Here is a 25,793-nt window from a genome sequence, read left to right as displayed (position 1 = left end):
AGTGAGTTAAATCTAGGATGTCACATTTAGAGAGTTAAGGGTCCGTTTGCATGAAAGAAAACTGTTTTCGGAAAATTGTTTTCTTACTTTATGGTGTTTAAATGACGGAAAGCTAATCGATGTACATAAAACGTTTTCCTTGGATTGAAAACAACAAAGCTTAGATTGGGAGAAAACAACTTCATTTTGGTACACTTTCCCTAAACCACCAAACAAATGAAACCATGGAAAATATTTTCTTTTATCATGAAGTTTTTAGTGAAAGAAACGCACCCTAAATCTAGATTTTAACATCCACCGTGTAACTACTTTTGAGGCCAAGTTATTTTGTCACCTATGCTGGATTTACACATAGAATACGCGTTGAATAAAAGGGAAAAAGAGGCCTTTCATATGACTCGGGCAGTGTAGCATGGCATATGCCCGCCCGCTGCCCACCACAGTAGGAAGCCACCCCCCTTTGTCAGACCGAACATGTTGCATAAATAATATGAGCTTCACCACGACGGTCCATGTCCCGATACCATTTATGAATGACATGACCGAAATTCAAGCAGGTCAAGGCCCAAAGAACAGCGCTCAAATGGTTACTTTTGGATGTGGGTGTTTTCTAGTGATGCATCACTTAACGGCCTTTCCCCTCACCTCACAAGGGACATGAGGATGAGGTCTCGCAACCAGAGAAACGGGAAAAAGGAAAGGGAAGAAGAGGAGACACTGTTAATGAAGAATGAGTATGCATTTCTTCACAAGCTTGACACTTGCAATAAATACCAAGTAAGAAAGGCTTCCCCCTTGTCAAAAGTTACAACCAAATTTCGATAATTTATCCAGTGGTGTGTAGTACAGGGCAACAGGAACATGTAAACCCAGATATTCTTCCGATACTGGCAGTGACCCAAACATTTCGTAGCAAAACAAGAAGGCAAGACTAACATTATCATCTAACTGAAGATAACAAGACTTAAAACCTTCTTACTGATTCGCTCTTCACATTTGCACTATGGAGGTTCAGCAGTGGCTGGTCATTGTCACAGCCATGTGTTATGTATTTATCTTCACGCTCTATCATCCTAGCTGATGACCTTGAAGGAGACATGTATTAGCCAACAAGTAAATACCAGCACCATCAAAGAGAATGGACAAAGAAGTCCATTTCCAATGCTCAAAGCAAAATTTTCAATTCCACATAGATATCCGTAACTACCGGTTTAATACAGAAAGAAAACGTCATGGCAAAGAAGACACATGCGACCCATCTTCAGTCAGTGATGTTGAACAAGTGAGTTAATCACCACAAGTCACATTGACCAATAGAATGACAGAAAGATCATATCACCAAGCTAGAACTTACTAGTCGCTCTCCATTCAGCACCCATTCAGATGAAGCACCTGTTGAGAATCCCAACTTCAACATGACATCTTCCAAGCGCTTCACATTTGTCAAGTACAAATAACCAATCTGCAAAGATGCGATGTAATAGAAAATGTGATATAATGAAAACAGAACGGAAGAACCATAGTATTGCTTCATGAGTGTTTAAAATTCCACTGTTTGAATGATATTTTTTTCTAATAGTAGACTTATGTCATGCAAGAGTACTAACCAAAGTTTCCAGCGAAGATGCTCTGTTGTAAACTGCAGTACCAGCACGTTTTCTAGACCGTGTTTTAGCCGTACCAACATTCTTTCCCCACCGAAGAACATCCCTGCGACAAGCAAAGCAACTTCTGAGAAAGATAACAAAAATAAAGAGAGTGAAATAGTCATGCAGCACGTCTTTTATTAAGGAGCATCGCAACCTCTACCAACCTTTCTTCTTCTGATAGGTAATTGTCGGCAAGCAGTTTCTGAAGCAGTTCATCCTGGAACGCAGCAAAGAATGGCCCATAGCGCAATGTGAAATGGAAAAATAGCAGGAAAGAAATTTAGCCGCAAATCAATCTAGATGTCATTGGAAGCAAGTAGACTGTGTAACCACAGTGAGCTCAAACCTCTGAACAAGAAAACACCATAAAAGACAGGCAATGTTAAGGTATGTGGAGTCCAATGAAAGACAAACATCTATAACCACCTTCAACAAAACCCACAGCACGCCTTGATAAGGAGACATGCACTTTTCCATCCATTCTTGACTTCTATATTTCAGGGGTATACACACACATATACGTACGTATGTACGAATCTATATATAAATGAGACAGTGAAGTAAAAATTTTAAGCAAGTCAGTGTAGGTGAGGACTGAGGACATAGACCATAAGGAGCACTGCCAACAAACTTAAATGCGTGAACTTCAGTAGGAGCACATGCTTAATCTTTCAAAGTCTGAGAAAACATTATGGCGAAAAGAAGCTTGGTCAAGAACTACAATTTACCTGCGCTTCACAACGTACTACAGATGTTACACGATCATTGAATTCTTCAATGCTCAGGGGAGGAAACAAAAAGTGCCTGCGAGCATATAACTGCATAATTTAAGAAGCACAAAGAGTGAGTGAGTGAGAATCGTTGAAAGAAATTGATTCCCAAGAAGAAGTCCTCACAACTACAATGCATTTATTTGATTTGAACTACTACTCTTTTTTCCTACAAGGTATTCCTTCTCCAAAATGCAAGACCCGGTCTCTGAGCTTCGCGCGTTTCCTTTCATTACACTTCAAAATGATTCTGTTTGACAATATGCATGTCCCAAATTAAGTTCAACCTCAAGGAGCACACACCTCATATATGCTATCCCCAATGTACGCTAACAACGCCGCATTGTAGACGGACCGAGGCTTCTCCACTTTCGGCGGACTAGGCAACCACTGCTCATACCCCAAGTACAATTCATCTGAACAGCAGAACACAACAAAACACTAACCACTTCAACAAAAAAAAAAAAAATTCACGAAGAAAACATATCCAACTGAAATGGCAGCGGAATTCAAATCTTCCACCGGCAATAACAACTTCTCCAGAAACTATTCATCCCAACTCTACTGCTGAAAACAAGCGAACCCATCATTCGACTAAGAACAACAATCCACTCCCACTCATCCACTCGCAAGAAACACCATTAACAACTCCAGACAGGCACGAGCCCGTCCAACAGCGAAACGCGAGCGACAAGTACCTTGAGCGCGCGGCGGGCGAACATCAGAGCGCTTGAGAAGGTCCGCGACGGGAGGGCCCGGGCGGGGGGCCGGAGCGGCGACGGCTACGGCGACGCGCGGCGCCGGGACGGTGGAGGACTGGGCGGGGAACTTGAGCTTGCCGGAATCGGGGTTCCTGGGGGCGTTGCGGTTGTAAGGGAGCCTCTGCTGGGTGTCCCACGAGCACGAGCAAGGACCCGAATACGCCCGCGCTCCCGGCGAAGGCATGGATACGGCGAGCACTCTCATGGCGGCTGCCGGGGCGTGGCGGGAGCGAGGCGAGAGCGTCGGCAGACTCGGCACAGTTCAGTTCGCGATTAGCTCTGCTCAAAAAACGAGAGATGGCAGCGCCATCGCAGACGGAAGACCGAAGACGATGATGATGGGTCGGGCTCGTGTTTGGGCCATCGTGGGCTTGTCCTGCTAAAGTTTCTCCGGCCCAATTCGACTCCTCCCCCTCGTGGATGTACTCATTGTGGCTCGCCAAATTTCATGATTTGTAGAGGAAGGTAGTTATTGCAGGAGAAATGACATAAATAATTTATGAATTGTTGGTAAAGGTTTAAAGTGGTCCATCCGTTTGCTCAAATAAGAAATTAGATGTTATTTGATGACATTGATTATTATATATCGAGTTTTGACTTTTTGAAAAAATGATGAGTCGACTTGTCCATCAATTTATCCATCTACTTTAGAAACGGAAAAAAAAAAAAAATTAGGCCGTTGAAATGTCCATCCTTACTTGATGACGAGAATTGTGAGGTGAATATCTTACTTGGATAATTCGTGTGCAGCCTTTTCCTGTTGGCCAACATTTAAACTTGATGAATTGGAAGTCGCATCAACAAATTCCGTTAACTTGAATTACGGAAAGGACGACATTGAACGTTATCATATAATTTAGAGACAAGATTGAATATTTACTAATAATTCAGTAACCACATCGAACGAATTAAAAGTCAAAAAACGATACTGCATATTAAGCCAAAATTTAGAGATCATTTGTGTCATTTTCCCTCGTTTTAAAACTAACCCGCCCATCCTCTCGTCAACAATTGCAAAATGAAACTTTCTACTGATGCACACTGCTCATTGATTGACTTTTTAATATCTTTTTCACTCCCAATTCAAAAGAATAAAATTTTATTAAATGAATGGATGATTTGAAAAGTATTTCTTTTAAAATCGATCAAGCGAAACCGACGAAAAACAAGGAAATGGATCTGACCGCTGGCGAGCGGCGAACGCTGCCAAAGGAAACATGCCAGTCGCTTCGCAGAGGAAAGAAAACGGTAAAAAAGAGAAAAAGAAAGAGAGAGAAGAGAATTACTAATTTGCCACGCGCCTTGCTTCTTCGCTTGGCGAAGCAGATGATGCTCTGAAACGAAGCGAAGTCGCTGTCAAAACCCAGTCGAGATCGAGGAGCAGCATCAGAAGCTCCGCCATGGTCGAAGAAGGTCCCAAGCTCTACACCAACAAACCCAAGAAAGGTATCGCATCACCCTACCCACCCCTTTCGAACCCTCATCATCATCTCCCCCTCGTTCGCACCCTCCTAAACGAATATGAAAATGGTCGAAAGTAGTCCTATCACAGTCAGGTGAACAGCCTCGCGCCGGCTTTGCTTTGAGAATCTTTTCTCCGTGGCGTGTCTTTCTTCTTTCTCCTTCCAATAGTTGACGCACCCACGATCGTTTTTCCGCCATCCGCAGCGCAGCTGAAGCAGAGCGGGAAGGAGTCCGCCGCCGCCGCCCCGCCGTCGTCGGCGGCCGCAGCGTCGTACGCGATGGGGTCGCAGCCGCGGCCGCCCCCGCCGACGCCCCCCAAGGAGTCCTTCGCTCGCCGTTATAAGTTCCTCTGGCCTCTGCTCTTGACTGCCAATCTCGGCGTTGGAGGTCCGTGCGTTTTCTTTTCGTGCGTGCTTGTGGGTAATGGGTATATGTGGTCGCGCGCCTTTGTGTTTGTTAAAATTCCTCACTGGTTTTGGGGCGTTAATTTGGTTATGTGGTCTCTGTTTTTTTTAATGTCCTTTTAGGTTTTTGGTTCTACCCATAAGAATTGACTTCCTGAGTTGATATCGTTTAGACTAGAATTCTTTGCTTCTACTATGTTAGGAAGAGGACAAAGAGAGAGGAAACAAAAGGGTGCAAAGAAAACTTGAGTGGATTGCGTTTATGCTAATGGGAAAATTCGAAGTTGACTTTAAAAGACAATGAAGAGAATATTAATCTTTCCAGAAGTAGTTGGAGTGATGAGAATGATGGTATGACATTTTAGTCAAGAGGCTGTATTGTTGTAGTTGGACATTGGTCTCAAGTGGGGAGTGCTGAGAATTTGATATGCCTGCAAGTAGGATTCAGTCGCACGCTGTTTTTAGCGCTAAGCATCTAGATGAATTAGCAGGGATTCTTCAAGAAGTAAACGCTGTTTCTCAAGGCCTTTGGTTCGTTTTGGTATAAAACAAGGCATAGTAAGCATCCACTATTGTCGATGAGCCAAAATTTTTTATGGTGCATCAGAAAGAGCGGTGCATTAAAAATCGAATCATGTTTCTGATGGGTGGGGTACTGGTTCTTTGCACTCCAATAATCAATTGATCTGACACTGCCATTGGAGCTGGGAAGGGCATAATTTTACGGTGAAATTTAAGTGATGGAAGTTGAATAGATTTCAGACTCTCGTGGCTAGTAATTGTCAAAGCATCTTGCAGGAGATGGTTGTGCAGCATATTTTGCATATGTTTTCACAAAACATATGGTAGACTGCATTTGCAAATTGGACCTACAGAAGGTCTTCCATGAACTAGGCGAAAATGTTACAGCGACCTGATAAGTCATATATCTTAATTGGAGTGAGAAGTCTAGTACAATAGGAGATTAGTGGGAGTTATCTTGCCTGTGTCTTGGGTTTTAGGCCTTGCATTAACACTGACCTGTACTTGGAAAATGGTCTGCTACATCATTTTGATTATAGATTTTTCGTATTTTAAGGTATGGCACCTGAAGTATGAAATCCATGTGAAAGCTCATGTAGACAAATCCCTGTTTTTCTCTCGATCATTCTTGAAGTTCTAAAGCCAACTCATTGATGGCATGTAAGGATGATGAGAGATGTGTGTATGTTGTGTGAGTATACTATTAGGGGTACAGCTTCAAGTATGTGGCAAAGCTATTGCTTGAGGTTTGAGTTGGATATTTCGCAATACTTCTCCCGGATAATTTGGAAGAAGATAGCAGACTTTGTTGAGGTAACTGGAAATCATTAGTCGAGAACTCTATGAAATGCCCTTTGGAGACGGGAGCCCTGCATTCTGCTCTTTATTTTTATTTTTTAGTGGAATTCTCCTGCAAGCTCATGTTATGCTACCCGAGAAACTTGGTGTAAGAGATATGCTGTATGGCTATGTCTAAAAGCATTCATGAAGGAAAAGGAATAGTGTATTTCTTGCTCTGCCAGATATATCTGCTTATTATAGTGATAACTGCTATCACATGGGTAATGCATTAGATTGCGAATGAATCCCCTTCTTCCATTTATTCAAAATTTGGGACATGTTACAGTATCAATGCACATGCCAAATGGAATAAGAGTTCCGGCAGAACCCTACTCCTTCGATTGCCTGTATTGCTAATGCAGTTGAATGTGCAAGTCGTCGTGATTTGGTTCTGATGTGTCTTACTCAAGCTGCTTTGCTTTTTTTTTTATGCTCAGTAGTTTGTGGGAATGTTGCAAATTCTCCATAGATATTAGTCCCTTGGGATGCATAGCATGATAAGACTCTGAAATATGTGAATTTCTGAAGATACAGCATATGAAGCAGGATGCACTGAATGCTTGCTTAACGACCTTTACCAAAACTATGTTCCCCCAGCTTACCCGCACCTATTCCACCTGTCTGTCTGGAAATTAGATATCACTATCAGATTAACCTACATAGAAAATATGATAAAAGGTAGAAGGTCCTGAAGAAATTATTAACTAGTTTGATTGCTGATATCGGTCACATTGCATTTATGATAGAAGGCAGAGATTTTTCTGTCTCTTCATTGCTACACATCTATTCTGCTTTGATTGATCCATAGCTTAAACCAGCTGAAAATTGTAGCTTAAGAATCTGTTGAGCTGTCCTGTCATCTCGTGATTGTATCATCAGGTAACTAAGTATTTGATCATGGTGCAACTGCTAAGCATTTCATTAAATCCCTTGGAAATCTTGTCAACCTGTCTCCTTGTGATGTCTAATCTATAAAACCTTGGGGGCTTTGCTTGTTTGACTGAATATTACATATTCTTGTAGCTTACCTGTTCATGAGGACCACTAAGAAGGACAAAACCATAACAGAGGAAGAAGATTCCCAAGCTGTATCCTCAACTCCAGTGTCGACTACGGTGACTACGACTACCACTGCTACTGAGAAACCTGTGCCTGTGCCAATCATCACTGAGCCTGTGAAACCACGAGAGCCAATTCCGGAGGATCAACAACGTGAACTCTACAAGTGGATACTGGAGGAGAAGAGGAAGATCAAACCAAAAGATCGTGAAGAGAGGAAGCGCCTTGATGAGGAGAAAGCCATTCTCAAACAATTCATTCGTGCAAAGTCTCTCCCGCCCATTTGATAAGTCGCCTTGCTACTCGTCATGCCGTGGGGCTAGTCGGACTAAGCAACCCTCTCGTTCAGATGTCGAACTTTTGTTGCTCAATCTGAATGAACTTCATGATTGAAGAACTTATTCTCGCGGACATTGAATCATCATCCTCTGGAGGGTATTTTTCCTGGAATTCAGTCAGTTCATTTGCTTGTACATGTTTTCTTTTGAAAAATATTGACGGTAAAGAGCTTTTCAAATGGCCACAAGAATCTCTAGTATTGTAGGAGGCAGGAGATATAGCTGTGCCATTTTTTTGTTTTTTCGATCTGTCGTCTGTTTTGCCGCATAATCAATGGCTGTGCTAAACGCTAGAGTTGGGAATTTGAAGATATTGAAGACGAACCATTTGTATACAAGCATATAGAGGACGGGGCAAGCTTTTGGAAACATGGACGTAATGCTGTGAAATTCTTCCCCTTCGCGTCAACTCTTGTTGCTGGTTCGAGTTAACAAATTTAGCTAGTTACTCGATTCAATTAAACAACACGGTGCCGTTAGCTGCGAGTACTGGTCATAAATGCCAAGGACAAGGTACACAAGGCAAAGACATGTATAGCTACATGATTCGAACCTCCCCATCAATGCATAATTTGCTAATAATAGAAGGTGTGTAATCTTGCTAGGTTCTGATTTAGACCCATTATTGTTAGATATTCAATGTATAATTAGCTGTCAAAGACGTTCCGTTCCATCCTTGAGATGATATAGGACTAGATGGAAAATGCAAGCAACAAGAGAACTTGTGATCTTTGATGTAAAAGGTGTTATATTAACTACATATGTAATGGGCAAGAAACCGAATCATCATGAGTTGCGCGGTTTGGACAAAGTAAAAGATAGTCGCTTATAAGTAATGTTAAAAAAAACAACGTGAGATTCCGAAGAATGAAGAATTGGGGTCAAAGGTTTTATGGGTTCAGATGCGCTTGATGATGGTCAAAAAGATAATTTGGGAGTTGCAAGTTGCAAAGTAATTTATTCATGGCTGTCGATTTAATTGGAATATGAAAATTGGGAAAGCTTATCCCTATGGCGTGTACGTCAATAGGTTAGACTAAGCTGACTTGTATATGAATGGAACAATGCCACGATTTTGGTGGAAAAGAAGTAGTATTTTTGAGTGCGTGCGTTCATGCGATCATGGGTTCCCTGTGCCCTCAATGATAGAAATCTAGGGTTTGGACTAATTTATGGTAACTGCAACTTTTTTGGTGGGTTTGATTAGACCTGTCAAAATGGGTCATAAACCCATTACTTAATCTATATATTAGTAGATGGGTCATAAATGAGTTAGTTATACTTAGTAAATGGATCATAAATGAGTAGAAATTTAATATTAGTGTTAAATGGGTCATAAATGGGTTGTAAATGGGTCATAAATGAGTTTACAACTTATTTAAACTTAACTCGTCTCTCTAGTCCTTACTCAATCTTACGGTCACTCTCTTCGCACTTTCATCTCAGTTTGGGTATGAATTTTCCTAGATTTAATTAATACGGAAGTGTTTTAGCAATATGGGTCTAATCGGGTATGGGTTGGGTATGGGTCGGGTCGGGTATGGGTCAAGAAAATTGCATTGCACGTAAATGGGTCATAAACGGGTTAATGGGTCAATTTGGATCGGACCATTTATGATCCGACCCAAACCCGACCCGACCCACCCATTTGACAGGTCTAGGTTTGATATTTGGCTATTTTGGAGCTACTCAGTAGTATTTAGGACAACCGAAAGGTTGAGATCTAAGTACAATCATCTTATCCTAATTTTTTTGAATTTCTCTCCTTATTATGAAAATGCACCGGGAGCTAATGTGATTGATTTGTTTCAATAGGGATGTGTCTAGAAAGTTTAGGACAATGAGAAATTTTCGGGACGATTCGGAGCATGATGTCCCCTTGCATCAAATACATATTTTTCTCTCGTTTTCTTTCAAATTGATTTTACTTTTTATCCAATAGTTATTGATTTGGATAAATGGAAACGTTGTGTTTCGGGCTTCACCAAAAAAAAAAAAAACGTTGTGTTTCGGGAGGATCGAAAAATCGGAGAAAGAAAGATTAGCTCCCGGTGCATTTTCATAAGGAGATGGGGAGACTACCTTTGAGCTCATTCATACCCACCTCCACACGGATGTGTTCATAAAAATTTAGACAATGTAGACAATGTCGAAGTATGATGTGAATGAAATTTGGCCAAAGGGTTCACGTGAACGCTGACATTGGAAAAAAATTATCCATGTCACGCTATAAATGTTGTCCGATGTCTAAGTCGGATGAATTTGTTACTAGATTTAATTTGAGAATTTATAAAAGTAGAATGATTTGATTATAAATATTAAAAGCATATGAACTTTATCTAAAAATGTGAGAAGGTACATGGACGAAAAGTAGAGGTCTTCCACGATTCAATCTACTGTATTTGACCCATCAAAGCACTGATGTTTCTAGAAGAAAGCACATGAAAACCAAACTCGAATTCAAAGTGTGAAACTTCTTCTTGTGATACTTGTGCCAAGTTGTTTTGGCATCAGAAGGGGGTCCATCGCAGCTATAATTCAGAATGCAGCCGTGCGGCTGGAGGATCCTGCAAGAGCCCCATCTCCAGCTAATTTAAACCCTCTACCGAACGTGCAATCATGAGCGGCTTAGCTTAGCTTTTGCGACCAATAATTGCTGCGGAAATTCGGGTACCGAGAATTATATCACACGTTCGGGGGAATGAGGATGATTGCATGTGATCCTCATTATGAATCGTCTTTGATTAGATTTCATTGATTCGAGTTTTGCTCACACACGGATGGGATCAAGTCGTTGATAATTCTTCATTTTGCTTCTCTGTATGCCGATTGCTTTAGTGATCAGCTTTTACTTTTACAAACACCACGCGTCCGAGGAATCTTGCCGAGCTGGTTTGTATGGAGGCACGCAAACTTACCTCGTTTGATGCACATGGTCACGGTCTGTCTTACTAACTCGCCGGGCATGTGCACTGTGCAGTCCTTGTTCCAAACAGCAGCATCTAACATAAATAAGGAAGAACAAAACACATTTCAACAGATGTTCACGTGAATGGAGCTTTCTTGTATCTTCATTGGCCTTACCATCATGGCCATAATCAAGGAACACAGAATGGTTTCTTTCTTGAATGGAACGAGAAAACCTGGATATTGATTAGACTCGTGTATCACTGTTACAAGTGACAGAAGGAAGTAATCACAAATGCTCAACATGTAAATCATATGTGGAGCTAATTAACCATCTTACCTTTAACCCTTGAACCTGAATATCGAAACAGGCCTCTTCGGAAATCTTATGAGACCTCTTTGGTTCACTTGAGAGCCTTTGCTGAAGCAATTACAACTGGTGAGATCTTATAGCAAAGGAACTTAAAAAAGAATAAAGAAGCTTGTATAAGTTCAACTTCCTTAATCTTTTCAATGCGGATTTGCTCGCCATAAACATAATACAAACTATTAAAATATTGATTGATATATCAAGACCGTTGGCGTAAAGAAAAGATTTCACCGTCGGCCACTCTCTCAACAAATCCGATTTTAATATCCGTAACACTACTTAAATCACTCTCCTTAAATTGGAGAACTCTACCCTACATGAACTTGGAATCAACTCTCTCTCTCTCTCTCTCTCTCTCTCTCTCTCTCTCTCTCTCTCTCTCTCTCTCTCTCTCTCTCTCTCTCATTGATGAATATATATTTAAAACATATATTTAACTGAAGCACACAGTACAGTTCCTCTATCATTGATGAATATATATTTAAAACATATATTTAACTGAAGCACACAGTACAGTTCAACAGAGAGAGAGAGAGAGAGAGAGAGAGAGAGAGAGAGAGAGAGACTGAGAGAGAGAGAGAGTTTAGCTCAAAAAGAGAGAGCTTTGAGTTGGAAACAAAATGGATAATGCTTTGATTTTGTTGACAACAGCAATCTTATTTTGCGCCTTCGTTTTCTGCTACAAGGTGATCGTCATGTCATCGAGGCGCAGGCGGCATAAGAACCCACTTCTTCAACTTGAAGTTCCTCCGGGTTCTCTTGGATGGCCCTTTATCGGCGAAACCATCGAGTATGTCACTTCTGCCTACTCCGACAGACCTGAGACCTTCATGAACAAACGACGTCACATGTAAGTTCAGTCACAGTATATAGGACGTACCCACAATTTCACGCTTCTTGTTTCAGTGAATATGATGTTGGGAGCAGCAAATTATGCTGTTGTTTTCATATAAGCGTTGCCATACTTGTCTTTCTCTCTCTCCACGCTTATGCGTATTTCCATGCACTTCTTATTAGTAATATTAGATATCTACTGAAAAAAAATGATTTTTTTTTCTGTGATTCTAGCAATGCGATTGAAACATTGCTCACAAAAATAATCTTTCATTAGATTTCCTCGTAAGCATCAAATCCTACTGTTCTCACGATGAGTTAAGTTGGGCCATTGTATGCGTAACATCAATTATCTACCATGTTGGAATTTTCATTGAAAATCGACTAACTTGACTGTTGTATGATCGAGCTAAATAGAGATTATGCAAGGAATGAGCTCTTCTGTTTTTTTTTTTTTTTGGTTTTCTTTGGTATGTCTAAAGTTATGGAAAGGTGTTCAAGTCACACATATTTGGGAGCCCCACAGTAATATCAACAGATGCAGAAGTGACCAAATTCATTCTGCAAAGTGATGCCAAGACGTTTGTGCCGTCATACCCAAAGTCCCTCACCGAGCTGATGGGCAAGACCTCCATTTTGCTCATCAACGGAAGCTTGCAGAGGAGGATTCATGGCCTTGTTGGGTCTTTCTTCAAGTCCCCACAGCTCAAAGCCCAGATCACCCAAGACATGCAAAAGTACGTCCAACAATCCATGGAATGTTGGAGGGATGATCACCTAATACTCATACAAGATGAAGCCAAAAATGTACGACTCTCTCTCTCTCTCTCTCGATCCTTCACTTTTCAGTTGGCTATTCCATATTTTTTTCCCTATCCTGCTATATTGAATAGCTTTAAAATGCAGCTATTATTTACTTCCTTACAAGTTTGAGATGAACTTTATTGCCAAAAAGCTTGACATGACCTAGTAATGGGTCAAAAGATGAAAACAAAACCTTCTCTCTCCTTAGATGTGTAATGAATGTGAACTATGAACTTTTATATGTGGCTTCTACCTAGTTTTGAGATGCTTTCACTGTAGAAGTGGGGAAGCCTGAGTTGCTATCAATGGGTTGCATAATGATATTGCATGGCCACACGTTGTCCTGAAATTTTGGTCCAACATAATTACCCTCTAAGCTTAAAGAAAAGGGAAAGAGAAAAGGAAACTCTTTTTTTTTTTATAGTATAAACGAAAGTGTCCCTTTTCTTTTCCTTTGTCTGCAGATAGCCTTTCAAGTACTGGTCCGGGCCTTGATTAGCCTTGATCCTGGCAAAGGAATGGAGTTCTTGAAGAAACAGTTCCAAGAATTTATCTCAGGGCTCATGTCTCTTCCAATTAACGTACCTGGAAGTAGACTCCACAGATCTCTTCAGGCAAGCTAAATTAATCACTTGAAAATTCGGTTTTTTTTCCTTCATAATTTATTTATCATCTTATTGTTTTTATTTTATTTTGTGGTTATCAGGCAAAGAAGAGAATGTCCAAATTGGTGAAAAATCTTATTAAATCTAAGAGAGACAAAGGTCGAATTCTCTCAACGGAGGCACAAGATGTAGTGGATGTTTTGCTAAATGACCCAAGTGAGCAGCTGACAGATGATTTAATAGCAGACAACATCATTGATATGATGATACCAGGAGAAGATTCAGTGCCAGTTCTGATTACTCTAGCAGTCAAATACCTCTCAGATTGTCCAGCTGCTCTACAACAGTTAACGGTATGGCGCGCACTTTAATTTTGCAAAATGTTACACCCGGATAAATCAAGGCTGTTTTATTATAATTTATGTGAGCTGCCATATCATAACGATCATTATGTCATCATTCGAAATGAATAGTTATGCAGTTAAGATCATTCATCTTCACGTGCAAACTCTTGGATTAGATAGACCCCACGTGAGATTCACTCGATTCGAGGGCTTAGTCGCACTTGCGCTTTAACCCATCCAACAATGACTCACTATGAGAAGTAGACTATCCTTTTCTGAGATCTTATGCTGTTTTTTTGGCCAGTCAACAAAATTGCAAAGGGTACTTAGATTAGTTGGCTTTAACTGAAATTTCGAAGAAAATTTTTGTGCTCCAAACTTATTAGTTAAATCCTTGGAATCCATGGATAACTATTTGGGTCCATCTTAGTTTGAGAGAGAACTATATGTCAACAGTAAAAGATAGGCCATTGTCACTCCATTCTTTATTGAGCTCTTGATCGATTACCCCAGGAGGAAAACACGAAGCTGAAAAGAAGCAAGGCAAAGCTTGGGGAGCAATTGAGTTGGAATGACTATTTGTCCCTATCATTCACACAAGATGTAAGTTTTCATATCAAAACTGATGGGTCTCATCTTCTGGTGGAGTTTAAAATGATAATAGCAGCTCAAGAACTTGATGATTTCAACAGGTCATTACTGAGACTCTAAGGATGGGAAACATAATAATAGGAGTTATGAGAAAGGCGATGAGAGATGTCGAAATAAAAGGGTATTCAATTCCAAAAGGGTGGTGCGTACTTGCATATTTTCGGTCAGTTCATCTTGATGAGACCAACTATGAATGGCCGTACCAGTTCTACCCATGGAGGTGGCAAGTAAGATTCACATAACCCTCTCGCGTCTGTTGTGTTGTCTGTCTGATAAGATATGTATTCTCTTGTTCTTATGAATTGACGATTAATCTTTGGATGCAAATTTACGAAGCATAAAGAGATGATGACGAGTAGCAACTTCACTCCTTTTGGAGGTGGACAAAGACTCTGTCCTGGACTAGATTTGGCCAGGCTGGAGGCTTCCATCTTCCTACACCATCTTGTCACTCAATTTAGGTAATATTCCTTTTCTCTATATCAGAAACTAAATACCACGTGCGACAAGGATCTTTTCGGTCAAATTACTTGATACTCCACTCCTAAATGCAGATTCGCATCCCTAGAATAATCGTCTTCTGAATTCTAAGGCAAGCTTGCCATGATTTTCGAATGCGATTGACGTGGGTTATCAGGCACAATTGCTGTCTCCTACAAGAAAGCAGAACCAAATTCATCTAGCCGAAAGTACATAGGTTGCTATTGCACATTATGAAAGTAACAGAAGTTCTCTAATCTATACCTATTTAGAAAGACAAAAGATGACTTAAGACTCTTTGCATGACATCCTCATTCAATCTACTGATTACACAGAAGCCATACAATATGCAGGAACAGTTACTCTGACCACTGATACATTCAAACAGAGTCAAATTCAAACTTTTGGTCACTGCATCTTGCCCAGACTCATGAGGGAGGTTCATGAGAATGACGCCCAAACCTAACATAGTGGTGTCCAGATGTTACTCACCCAACTAATGATACCCAAACAGAGTCAATTTCAAACTTTTGGTCACTGCATCATGCCCAGACTCATGCGGGAGGTTGATGAGAATGACACCCAAACCTAACATAGTGATGTCCACATGTTACTCACCCAAGTAATGATAGCTATGGCCATTAAATAAACTAGTGGGTCACCTTCTCTTTTGGACTGATCTCATAAACCCCAAAGACCAAACATTGCTCGGTCAAGTGGTTTGAAATCTCTCCATTCGGCTGAGGTCTGCGCATGATGTGCCATGAGCGGCAGTTGACCATATTTTAGAGGACTCTTATCCCTAAATTCTTTTCCCCCCCTCTCTCTGGCATTGTTATTGGTACTATTTCTAATGTAGTAAAGTCGTCTACCATTTCATGCAGTTGGAAAGCTGAAGATGACACAGTAGTGAACTTCCCCACGGTGAGACTGAAGAGGAGAATGCCAATTTGGGTTAAAAGGAGATAATATTCATAGAGCTACTTTGGCCCCCACAAAGAAGCAATAAGGGGGGAAAAGAAAGATAGCTTCAACAAGACTCTCACACAATGACAGTGTAAAGACCAAATAGGAGGAAAGTGAAGTTGCGATGCATTGGAGCTCCAAGACACACGTGTGGGAGCATCATCACAGCGGGAGCTTGACCACCTTTTGTTTTCTTCAATAGATTAAGATGATGAACATCTAGGCAAAAGAATGTGTAATTTTCTTGAAACCCAAATTTAGAGTCCTTCTCACTTGCATCACATTTAAACTTCATATGTACGAAAACTAAGTAGAATTCAGCTCCCCGAAACAAGAAAAGGAGAATAAAGAAAAGTTAGGAGGTCAAAGCGAGAAGAAAGTACCTTTGTTTCTTTCTTCGTTCAGATGATGGGGGCTCATGTAATGATACGGTTGATACCTATCTTGGGTCCCTGAAATTAATGTTAATTGGGGGATTCATTTTCCAATTATGCGCTACTTAGCTGCTTAATCACATCTTCACGGTAGGCGGGGATAGGGTCAAAAGCAGAATCTAGAAGGATCTTCAATGAAGCTTCAACCACATGGGAACAATGATTGGAGCAATTTGTTTATAGCCCTTTTGCTTTTATCAATGCATGATGGATTGTACGGTTAAGCAACGTGAACTGCAATCATTACTTGAGAACAATAAAAGTATATTTTTTTAAGTAAAAAGGGCAGGTAGAGACGACTAGCGTCGGCAATCACCCATAGGCGTCGGCATAGAAGTTCCACTCCGACGTTTGATCGGTTTGAACCATTGCTACCATTTTACTTCTATGAGCTCCTTACCACCGCTCCACAACAGATCAACTGGGAGTCGAGCTGAATTGTCGTACATCACCACACGGTCGAACTTACGTTGTCAACAAAGTGAGGCTTCCCAAGGTCCAGAGCAATTGAGGGGTTTCGAATATATGACCACGGACCCCAAATCACTTGAGAGTGAGATCTACACCACCAGGCCAACCACCCTGTTGGTGAGAATAATAAAAGTATTGCATCAAATAATGAGCAAGTTAGGAATACTAAAATGGCCACAATGGATATTTTTATTCTCGTTGTAATCAGCAACTAGTGTTGAAGGGCTCGCGCTACGCACTTGCATGATCGTGGATGGGTTACTTATGAAGAGAAAGAAATCATCTTTTTTGGTAAGGAATAGAGTGCACATGTAGTGGGTGGTTTTTTAACATGTGCGAATTTGGTGATTAACTGACGAAGAAGAGCGATGGATGACCTTAGCTTTTGATGCAAGAATAATTTTGAATTAATTAAAAGCGAAGCAAACAGGAATTTTGACCTTACAATCGTCACTACAAAAAGCAATGACTTCCACCCATACATAGATTATAGAAAGTAGTGAACGGTAGTTACTGAAGATTAGCGAAAGTTTTTTCTCAATTAAAAGAGATCTCTCTAAATAATTTCAATATAAAAGAATAATCTGGGTATATACATTGGAGTTTTCTTTCGATACACATGGATAATTTGGGATCTGAATCATTTTCTTTCATTTGTCGGGGGCAATATGAAAACGAATGGAAAAAGGGAAGACAATTGGGTGTTTTCCCCTAGATATGCACAGGACTGCCTCGTTGGAAGCATTTCTCATGGTGGAGCGACCAAAGTGAGAGGGTAATGAAATAAGAAGAGGAGAAGGCTTAAAATGGTTCAGAAGAGGATTCTCTCTACTTTATAATCACATTCCTCCTGATTAGTACGAATCTCAACCTTTCGTATAGATTTATCCAATTGCTCTGATACCATTTGCCAAGTCGAGTGCTACTGAATCGGGTGCGCAAGTGGTCATTGCCAATGTCAACAAGTCAGACCCTACCAACCCTAATCGCCATTTTGCTTCTTTTAAGACAGAGAGCCATCCTAGGATAAGTTTAGCGGAGGGGCTCTATACCATGTCGGAACTGCTTCACTACCAGTAATGCGTCATTCCAAAAGAAGAGAGAACACACACTTCTACCAGCTCAAAGTTGTCCAGATAAATAGAACTTCCATCACCTCCAACAACAGAATAAGATATATGACCATTGCACATTCATAACTCATCACTCATATAACGATAACCTAGAGCATGTCCTTTGCCAATACAAGACCCAAAGACGAAGCAAATCTTTTACAACTAGTAAATAGCTTCCAGTGATGAAGAAAGATAGAACAGGCATAAAAAGTTCTTCCCCTAGAGTTGGAAGTGGCAATTATTGATTTCTGATTACCTGCGAATGGCACGCAAGGCATGCAGCCACTGTAGACTATTAGCAGAAGGCAGCTCTCGGTGAGAAATTAATTCTGGGATCTCAAACAAACGAGATGAATTCTTCAGGTTATTTGTAACAATAGCGGCATCATCAAGGGTTGAACGCTGAAAAGGCCACCAGTGAGTTGCGTCCTTCAAATCCACACGAATTTGAAGTGGCTGCAATGATAAATGCACACAAGTAACCTGAGATGTACCGTTCAAACCAATGTCGATATAGTACCAATTTGTTCAGGGTAATCACTCACCAACATTCACTTCTTGCTGCCGATGCCTTTCTTGTTTGTAACAGTGTCAAACTCACAGAGGTCTCGGGATTCTCCAGATGATGAAATGAATGCCACAGACTCACAGATCAAAACAGACCCCGGCCAGCTGCCTAACACTGATCTACCAAAGCAAAGATCTTCTACAACAAGTTGGTCACACACGAGCAAAACTGTTTATGCACGAGAGAGGAAGGAGAAGACTATCGATGAATAAGTTAACCAATGACTATTAATATCACATTTACAGTGGTCATTTGTCATTTGCTTCCTCAATGGAAAAACTTCTCATCCATAAAAATGTATATAACTTGCTTAAATATGTTTTTTGCCCCGCATTTAAATTTCATTTGGCCACAACACTAATTACTTGAGGTTTCTTTTTTAAATATCTTGTCTCTGTATTGCGTGAGATGAATCTGCAACTGTCGTGTTAAAAACTTACCAGTGAGTAAGAGTTTGTACGTTAGATTTCAGTGACATCTGCCAAAAAAATTTAAGATTAGTTTAGCGTGAATTTTCATGGGTCTCTTCATCCAATCATTCCAGATTTAATGAAGTCTAACAACCACACTCTTCCTAGTTCACAGCTTAGAGCTAATCAATAACAAGCATTAAGTATGAAGTACATACAAACTGGTTAGTAGTGGGACATTGCCACCCTGTTGTGATAATTTTCACCATTGCAATGGCTTCCAAACCTCCAGCAGCTCCGAGACAGTGTCCAATCACAGACTGATACAATAGAATTCTGTTAGAACGCATCAACAGCTGATAACAAAGGGTGCAAGAAAGGAACATGTATCCACACAAATGCACGTGCGTGTGGGCGAGAGAGAGAGAGAGAGAGAGAGAAAGATTACCTCAGTTGCAATGATTCCAATTCTGAGGTATGTTTAAACACCTTTAATATGGTACTAATCTCAGCAGGTCCCCAGCAAGAGCTGAAGTTGCATCTGCATTCTTGTAGTTAACCTGAAGGATGAAGAACTTTTTCAATCAAGTGATCTCTGGCACCTAGTAGTATGATGCACTCAATTTTCAAGAACAGATATGAACCCAGAACAGGACAGTCAATCACATTCTGCACCTCTAGTGTGATAGGCCCATAATAAAGATGTTTTAGCAACTTTAGGCGTTCCTTTAACCCTTCATGAAAAAACTGAATGCATTGCTTTAACCCTTTGGGAGAAACGAAACAAACAAACAACCTAAGGCATCTACCATTCAACATTGCTCTTTCTTAATCTCACATCCATTTTAACATCCAAAATAGTATCAGCATCTGCAAATGTATAGGCAGGAACAGAGTTGATAAATTTAAAAAACTTCTACATACAAGTGGAAACGAAAACAGACGAATTAAGAACCAGAACCAGCCTTATGCAATTTAACTCCACGAGATTCATCCAGCAAAGGACACTAGAATCCAATGCCAATGCAACCAGCATTCGTGTGATGCAAATAAGCAATCCTAAGCTGATTCTTGATTCATTTCCAGGCACAAGCACCTGGTCAAAACCTTAATACTTCCTGGAAATCAGATCCATAAGAATTCACCTACCCAGATGCACAGTTGACCTTCCTTAGAAACAAGTTAGAACTACAGTAAAGGAAAAGAGGAAAGACAACACAGAAGACATAATATAAATAGAATAAAGGAAGGGGGTTAAGTAACAATGTATACACAAAACAAGCTTAAGAAAGCGGTTTAAGTTACTATGAATAAGCTTCACCAAAAAAGTTCCAGGAACTCGAGAGCTCAGAGGAGGAAGACATTTAATGAAGTCAGATTTTTAAGAGATGGAATTGCGACTCATGTAGCTGCAGCAGGAATCCTTCCCTCAGGAAATGAAGATAGCTTGAATTCCCAATCAATTACAGTCAGGCTGCCTTGCTCATAAGTTGGAAAGAGTAACAAGGCAGGAGGAAAAGGTGTGTATTCAGGATGAGCAAAAGGAATGGGGAACTCCTCTCTTGACCCACACCCTGGTATGAATTCCTTTGTTTAATCTTCTCAGCAGAACAGAGGACAAATCACCTAAGAAGACTGATCCATATAAGGAAGGCCAGATGACTGCTTGCTATCATTATATTCAGGATGGTGATCTTCCAGTGTTCATGCTACTACTAAAGCCCCAGCATAGCAATATCTCTTATAGTTTTCATTTCAAAGTAGCAGTTATTGTTAATATTAGAATATTTAAATAATAAATCACGCCTTCATCTAACAGTTTAAGCTTTTAGAACAGTTGACAGTGGTCTCACAAAATCTTACATGGCATCAAAGCTGGAGGCCCTAAGTTTGAATCTTTCCAAGCCCCATTTGCCTCCCCAATTAAATATTTCTATGCTTAGTACTAAGCAAAAAGATTAGACTAAGCACGACGGGGAGTGTTAAAATATTTAAATAATAAACCATGCCCTCATCTAACAGCTTAAGCTTTTAGAACTGTTGGCAGTGGTCCACGGTTCAGGCAATAGCTATACAAAAAATTGGAAGGAAAACGTAACTCTCAATTGTTTCTGATCTGCATCCATAATATCTGGTGATAGCATCTTCTTAACTGCCTGAAGATGCATATGAAGATTTTCATAATTCTCAACAGCTATAGGAATGCTTCCGCGGCAGAGCACACACAAATGACTGATATTCTAATAAGAACGGACATCCTCAGGAATGTACTGTATGTTAATGGTAAGGTAGTCAGTACACAGTAAAAAAAATCATCCAGCAGCAGAAGACATGTACAAATAGATAGATTTAGTAAAAGGGACTTCTGCTCGAATGCGCAGTCACAAGCAAAAACACAAATATAAGCACTTGCTGCTGCACATACATTCAAAACCTCAAAATCTGCATTCACCTTCTAGAACAAACAAAAAGAATACGAAAAAGATGAGCCCAAACCATATGTGTATGCACCCAACCATGTACATAATAAATGAAAAAAAAATGAGATGAATAACAAAAGTAAATTCATCGAAGAGCATACCCTATGGAAGCTGAAGGTATACAGAATGTCTGAGCCATTAAAGAGGTCGATGGTCCAGGTATATGGTGAATCCACTCGCCTGATTATGGTCCACTCAATCTATACTCCTCCTCTTGTATAATTCTTTCAATAACCTTTCGGCATCAACTTGTTTCCCACGTTTTGAAAAGGTAATACCAATATGAGAGAGGGTACTTTCACATGGTACAAATCCTTTCTCATTCATCTCAGTTAGTAGTCTTTTCGCCTCCGCCTTGTATGACCTTTTCGACACTTTATCCAGCCCGAGCTTATCAGACAGCTCGCACCAACCACAAATTAGAATATCATAGGTTGCAGAGTTAGGCGACACACCTCTCACTTGCATCTCTTTCATCAGCTCTCTAGCCTGTTCCATATATCCCACCTGAGAAAAATCACTAATAAGCACATTATAAGTGCTGGTTTTCGGAACAAAGCCTTTACTTATCATCTCACAATAGAGTTTCATGTACTCCTTTCTGTTTCCAACTTTACCATAGCCGGTGAGCAAAGTGTTGTACGTCATAGCATCAGGAAGTAAGCCTTTTCTCTTCATTTCAACGAATAATTCATCTGCTTCTCTCATTTTACCGTTAGATGTCAGACCACCCATAAGAGTATTGTATGTCGCAGTATTTGGAGAAACCCCTTCAACCATCAAGTGAGAGTATAAAGCGAGAGCTTTATTCAGATGGCTTCCCTTGCAATACCCAAGAATCAAGGCATTGTATGTAACTATATCACATGGGATTTCCTTTTTCTTCATATCTTCCAACACCGAAGTGGCTCTCTTGGTCATCCCAAGCCTGCAAAATGTAATTATGAGGTAGTTGCACACTGCCTGGTTGAGTGCAAGCCCCATTCCTAAAAGTTTCTCGTGCATTTGCCAAACTGCATCGTCCCTCCTGCCTTTTGAGGATGCATCTAGCAAAGCCCTATACATAGTGAAGGTAGGGCATAAACCGTGGATGCCCATCTTGTTTAACACATAGATTGCTTTTTCTATCAGACCAGCTTCACATAGTCCCTTCACGAGAATGTCATATGTGATCAGGTTTGGAGTTAACCCCGAGATCTCCATGTCATCCCAAAGTTTGAGACCATTATCAAAGTTCCTTTTCTCGATACATGCTTTTATCATCGTATTGTATGTAGCATGGTCTGGAGTCAAACCAAACTCTCTCATTTCAGCAAACACGGATTCCAGTTCATCTTTGCCGAGCTTCAAAAGACCTTTGATCACCACATTATATGCAACAACATCCAACCCAACATCTTTTTCCATCATTTCCTGAGCGAGCTTTAAGGCATCGGACTCCTTCCCTACCTTGAACAAGCCATCCATCCAAGATGTATAATTCACTCGATCAAGCAACAGACCTTTAGATATTACATCTTTAATGAGCTCTTCAGCTTCCTCCATCTTTCCTTCCCTTTTCAAGTTGTTCACGATAGCATCAACTACAAACTCATTTTCTTCCAAACCTCTTCTTTTCATTTCATTGTACAGATCAAGAGCAACCTCTTGCCTGCCTCCTTTAAAGAAGCCATCAATTACAGTAGCGTAAGTATATATGTTTGGCAATATTTTTAGCCGATCCATCTCCTTCATGATACTGACAGCTCCATCAAACATGCCTCTCTTAATGTAGCCGCATATGATGGAAGTATAAGTAATAAAATTCGTTGCAATATTTTCATTTTCCAGTTTTTCTAGTGTCCGTTTTATTACATCCATATCTCCTAACTTGGACCAGTTGTTGATCAGTGCAGAATAGGTTATGCAATTCGGAACTAGACCGTCATTCATCATAGTCCTAAACACCTTCTCTGCCTCCTCAACTTTACCCAACTTAAAGAGCCCATCCATCAAAGAAGTATACACAACCACATCAAAAACAATCCCGCGAACTACCATTTGGCTTACAAGTGCAAGAGCGTCCGCATATTTCTTATTCTTCAGATTGGAATCAATCAAAGTAGCAAATAAAATATGATTAGGATCGATCCCCATATCCTCAATCTCTCCTAAGAGCATCCCTGCTTCACTCAACCTACTACATTTGCATAGGCCATTCACGATCGAACCATAAGTAACAGCATCGGGCAAAAACCCACTCATGACCGCCTCCTCATACAAGGAGAATGCTTCATCGAGGCTCTTATTATTACAGTACGAACTTATGAGTGTAGTGTAAGTAATGAGGTTTGCTTGCAAATCCCTACAGCCCTCCCCATCTTGTGTAGCACTAATCCTAGAAATTTCTTCAATAAGGCTGTTAGCCTTAACAAAATCACCGGCTCTGCAGAACCCATTGATCAAAGTATTATAACTAACAATATCAGCCAACAAACCCTGCCCTTTCATGACATCCATCAACTCGAGTCCGCGACTCACATCGCCACGTTTGCAGTACCCATCAATTAAAACGTTCAAAGCTATCACATCCCTGCTAATCCCCCCACTGACCAAATTTTCCAAGACCCATTCAGCATACTCTGCCATCCCAATATCACAAAACCCCTTCACCAATATATTACAAGTAAAAGAATCGAGACTAATCCCGCTCCTCACCATCGCCGAGCACAACCCAAAACCGTCCCGCACCAAACCTAGCCTACAGAATCCCCACATGACCGTATTATAAGTCACCGTATCGACATCCGAATCGCTCCGAAGCAACTCAAGGGCCGAACTCACGTCCCCAGATTTGCACAGAGCGTGGACCACCACGTTCTTCGTAAAGACATTAGGAGCAACACCGCAGCCGATCATCTCGGAGTAGAGAGCCCGTACCTGAGAGACCAAGCCGGAGGCGTTGAACCGGTGGATGAGCCGGTTCCACGAGGCCAAGCCGGGAACGATCCCGCGGCTCCGCATCGCGGCGAAGGCGTCCACGGCTTTGGCGTGCCTGCCGCAGGTCAAGAAGAGGTGTATGAGGGTGCAGAAGAAGGAGGCGTAGAGGCGGGACTTGGAAGGCGGGATCTTCGTGGAGTGACCGCGAGAAAACGGGACGGAGACCTCGCGGAAGGGATTGGGATTATAGGAGGCGGCCAGATGGTGGTGGTGGCCGCGGCGGCGGAGGCGGAGCAGATTGGGCGGCGGCGGAGAGAGAGGGGAGGTGAGGCGACGAATGAGCATGGCGTTGGATCGGTTTCTGAACCGCCTCATCGCCATTGGAGAACCGAAGCTGGGAGATGTTGGGAGCTCCTGCAACTGTTAAGCTCAGGGAGCTCCTGATTCTCAATTTTGTCGAACGTTCCGGTCGATTTCGAACTTCCCCTCCAAAATGGAAAAATACACAGAAAAAAACTGTACGTATATCTACGTGTGTAAGTATTTCCGGATTTATAGAAATTACAAAATTTAATTATATAGATGTTCACTGCGACAAGAGTGAGAGCACTTCTAAATTGTTTAGTTAACGACCTTGTGGTAAAACGTTCTCGAGCAAAATAACCTGAATCCGACATTAAGAGCCTCAAATTCGGGAGTTAAATTTTAACTTGTTCATGGGAAAATCTGATTCTGTTCAAGTTAGCTAATATTCGATGCACTTTGATAGTATTGTTTGGAGAATCGCTTACTTGATACGAATTGCCATCTCTCATGGATTTTCTTTTGGGAAAATATCACCAAAAACCCCAAACTATATCACTTATGACAAATTTACTCTGAACTTTTTTTTGTGACACAAAAAATCCCAAACTATGTCATTTGTGACAAATTTACCCTGAACTTTTTTTTTGTGACACGAAAAATCCCAAACTATACCACTTGTGACATATTTACCCCACAATACTTTGGCCCATAGGCATTTTCGTATCTTTCCTTTTTCTGTTTTTTTTTCCTTTTCTTCTCCGGCAAGGGCAGCCCTCGCCCTACGCCAGATCTGGCGAGGGCGACCCTCGCCGGCGTCGAGCGAGGCTGCCCTCGCCCTCCCAGGCAAGGGCGACCCTCGCCCGACGCCGGCGAGGGCCGCCCTCGCTAGATCCGGCGAGGGCAGCCCTCACCGATGCCGGCGAGGGCTGCCCTCGCTCGAGAAAAAAAGAAAAATAAAAGGAAAAAAAAATAAAAAGAAAATGCTCATGAGCCAAAATATTGTGGGGTAAATATGTCACAAGTGGCATGATTTGAAGTTTTTCGTGTCACAAAAAAAAATTCAGGGTAAATTTATCACAAATGATATAATTTAAAATTTTTCGTGTCACAAAAAAAATTCAGAGTAAATTTATCACAAGTGACATAATTTGAGATTTTTTATGGTATTTTCCCTTTTCTTTTTCCTTCTTCGACGAGTGACCGTTTAATAGGGTTTCTGCACAACACAACATTGCCGGTTGCCGTAATACACACACGTGGCTATTGTAGTTTAATGATTAGCAAAAACTAATGTCCCCAACTGCCCCAAAGAGACCTGTGAG

General features: G+C 41.0%; 4 protein-coding genes across 12 annotated transcripts; 2 read left to right on the top strand and 2 right to left on the bottom strand.

Moving 5' to 3' along the window:
* Positions 1-720: 720 nt before the first annotated feature.
* Positions 721-3,477, bottom strand: LOC115678253 (uncharacterized). Its single transcript, XM_030601591.2, has 7 exons — positions 3,118-3,477; positions 2,723-2,835; positions 2,378-2,467; positions 1,814-1,866; positions 1,608-1,710; positions 1,355-1,462; positions 721-1,085 (listed from the first exon to the last, which is right to left on the bottom strand). Exons 1-7 carry the CDS (start codon positions 3,383-3,385, stop codon positions 1,074-1,076), a joined length of 747 nt encoding a protein of 248 aa, XP_030457451.1. The 5' UTR covers positions 3,386-3,477; the 3' UTR covers positions 721-1,073.
* A 961-nt stretch (positions 3,478-4,438) lies between these two features.
* LOC115678271 (uncharacterized) lies at positions 4,439-8,052 on the top strand. The gene is made up of 3 exons (XM_030601618.2): positions 4,439-4,626; positions 4,849-5,031; positions 7,434-8,052. Exons 1-3 carry the CDS (start codon positions 4,581-4,583, stop codon positions 7,754-7,756), a joined length of 552 nt encoding a protein of 183 aa, XP_030457478.1. The 5' UTR covers positions 4,439-4,580; the 3' UTR covers positions 7,757-8,052.
* A 3,570-nt stretch (positions 8,053-11,622) lies between these two features.
* On the top strand, positions 11,623-16,206 carry LOC115678270 (3-epi-6-deoxocathasterone 23-monooxygenase CYP90D1). Its single transcript, XM_030601616.2, has 8 exons — positions 11,623-11,934; positions 12,401-12,725; positions 13,187-13,336; positions 13,429-13,680; positions 14,185-14,274; positions 14,364-14,549; positions 14,659-14,783; positions 15,687-16,206. Exons 1-8 carry the CDS (start codon positions 11,705-11,707, stop codon positions 15,769-15,771), a joined length of 1,443 nt encoding a protein of 480 aa, XP_030457476.1. The 5' UTR covers positions 11,623-11,704; the 3' UTR covers positions 15,772-16,206.
* A 159-nt stretch (positions 16,207-16,365) lies between these two features.
* On the bottom strand, positions 16,366-24,569 carry LOC115678269 (pentatricopeptide repeat-containing protein At5g14770, mitochondrial). Of its 9 annotated transcripts, none has more exons than XM_056311425.1 (7): positions 21,348-24,569; positions 19,215-19,326; positions 18,985-19,086; positions 18,797-18,834; positions 18,334-18,491; positions 18,045-18,244; positions 16,366-16,784 (listed from the first exon to the last, which is right to left on the bottom strand). In XM_056311425.1, the coding sequence occupies exon 1, from the start codon at positions 24,544-24,546 to the stop codon at positions 21,442-21,444; it is 3,105 nt and encodes a 1,034-aa protein (XP_056167400.1). In that variant the 5' UTR covers positions 24,547-24,569; the 3' UTR covers positions 16,366-16,784; positions 18,045-18,244; positions 18,334-18,491; positions 18,797-18,834; positions 18,985-19,086; positions 19,215-19,326; positions 21,348-21,441. The 9 variants fall into 9 exon arrangements, with proteins under 9 accessions (XP_056167400.1, XP_056167401.1, XP_056167403.1 ...); XM_056311426.1 differs by having other exon boundaries at positions 16,366-16,762; XM_056311428.1 differs by lacking the exon at positions 16,366-16,784 and having other exon boundaries at positions 17,844-18,244; positions 19,215-19,368.
* Between the last annotated feature and the right edge of the window lie 1,224 nt (positions 24,570-25,793).

The sequence above is a fragment of the Syzygium oleosum genome, unplaced genomic scaffold (assembly GCF_021117445.2).
Source record: "Syzygium oleosum isolate NSW1041296 unplaced genomic scaffold, Sole_v2.1 Sole_v2.05, whole genome shotgun sequence".
NCBI lineage: Eukaryota > Viridiplantae > Streptophyta > Magnoliopsida > Myrtales > Myrtaceae > Syzygium > Syzygium oleosum.
Note: the sequence above shows the minus strand (reverse complement) of the source record. Positions and strands in the feature narration are given on the sequence as shown.

Coding starts and splice junctions, on each gene's coding strand:
- LOC115678253 (XM_030601591.2), bottom strand. CDS start 3,385: ATGAGAGTGCTCGCCGTATCCATGCCTTCGCCGGGAGCGCGGGCGTAT. Junction 2,836..3,117: donor TCGCCCGCCGCGCGCTCAAG/GTACTTGTCGCT, acceptor TCTGCTGTTCAG/ATGAATTGTACTTGGGGTAT. Junction 1,711..1,813: donor TACCTATCAGAAGAAGAAAG/GTTGGTAGAGGT, acceptor TGCTTGTCGCAG/GGATGTTCTTCGGTGGGGAA.
- LOC115678271 (XM_030601618.2), top strand. CDS start 4,581: ATGGTCGAAGAAGGTCCCAAGCTCTACACCAACAAACCCAAGAAAG. Junction 4,627..4,848: donor CACCAACAAACCCAAGAAAG/GTATCGCATCAC, acceptor CGCCATCCGCAG/CGCAGCTGAAGCAGAGCGGG. Junction 5,032..7,433: donor TGCCAATCTCGGCGTTGGAG/GTCCGTGCGTTT, acceptor ATATTCTTGTAG/CTTACCTGTTCATGAGGACC.
- LOC115678270 (XM_030601616.2), top strand. CDS start 11,705: ATGGATAATGCTTTGATTTTGTTGACAACAGCAATCTTATTTTGCGCC. Junction 11,935..12,400: donor ATGAACAAACGACGTCACAT/GTAAGTTCAGTC, acceptor GTATGTCTAAAG/TTATGGAAAGGTGTTCAAGT. Junction 14,784..15,686: donor CATCTTGTCACTCAATTTAG/GTAATATTCCTT, acceptor CATTTCATGCAG/TTGGAAAGCTGAAGATGACA.
- LOC115678269 (XM_056311425.1), bottom strand. CDS start 24,546: ATGGCGATGAGGCGGTTCAGAAACCGATCCAACGCCATGCTCATTCGT.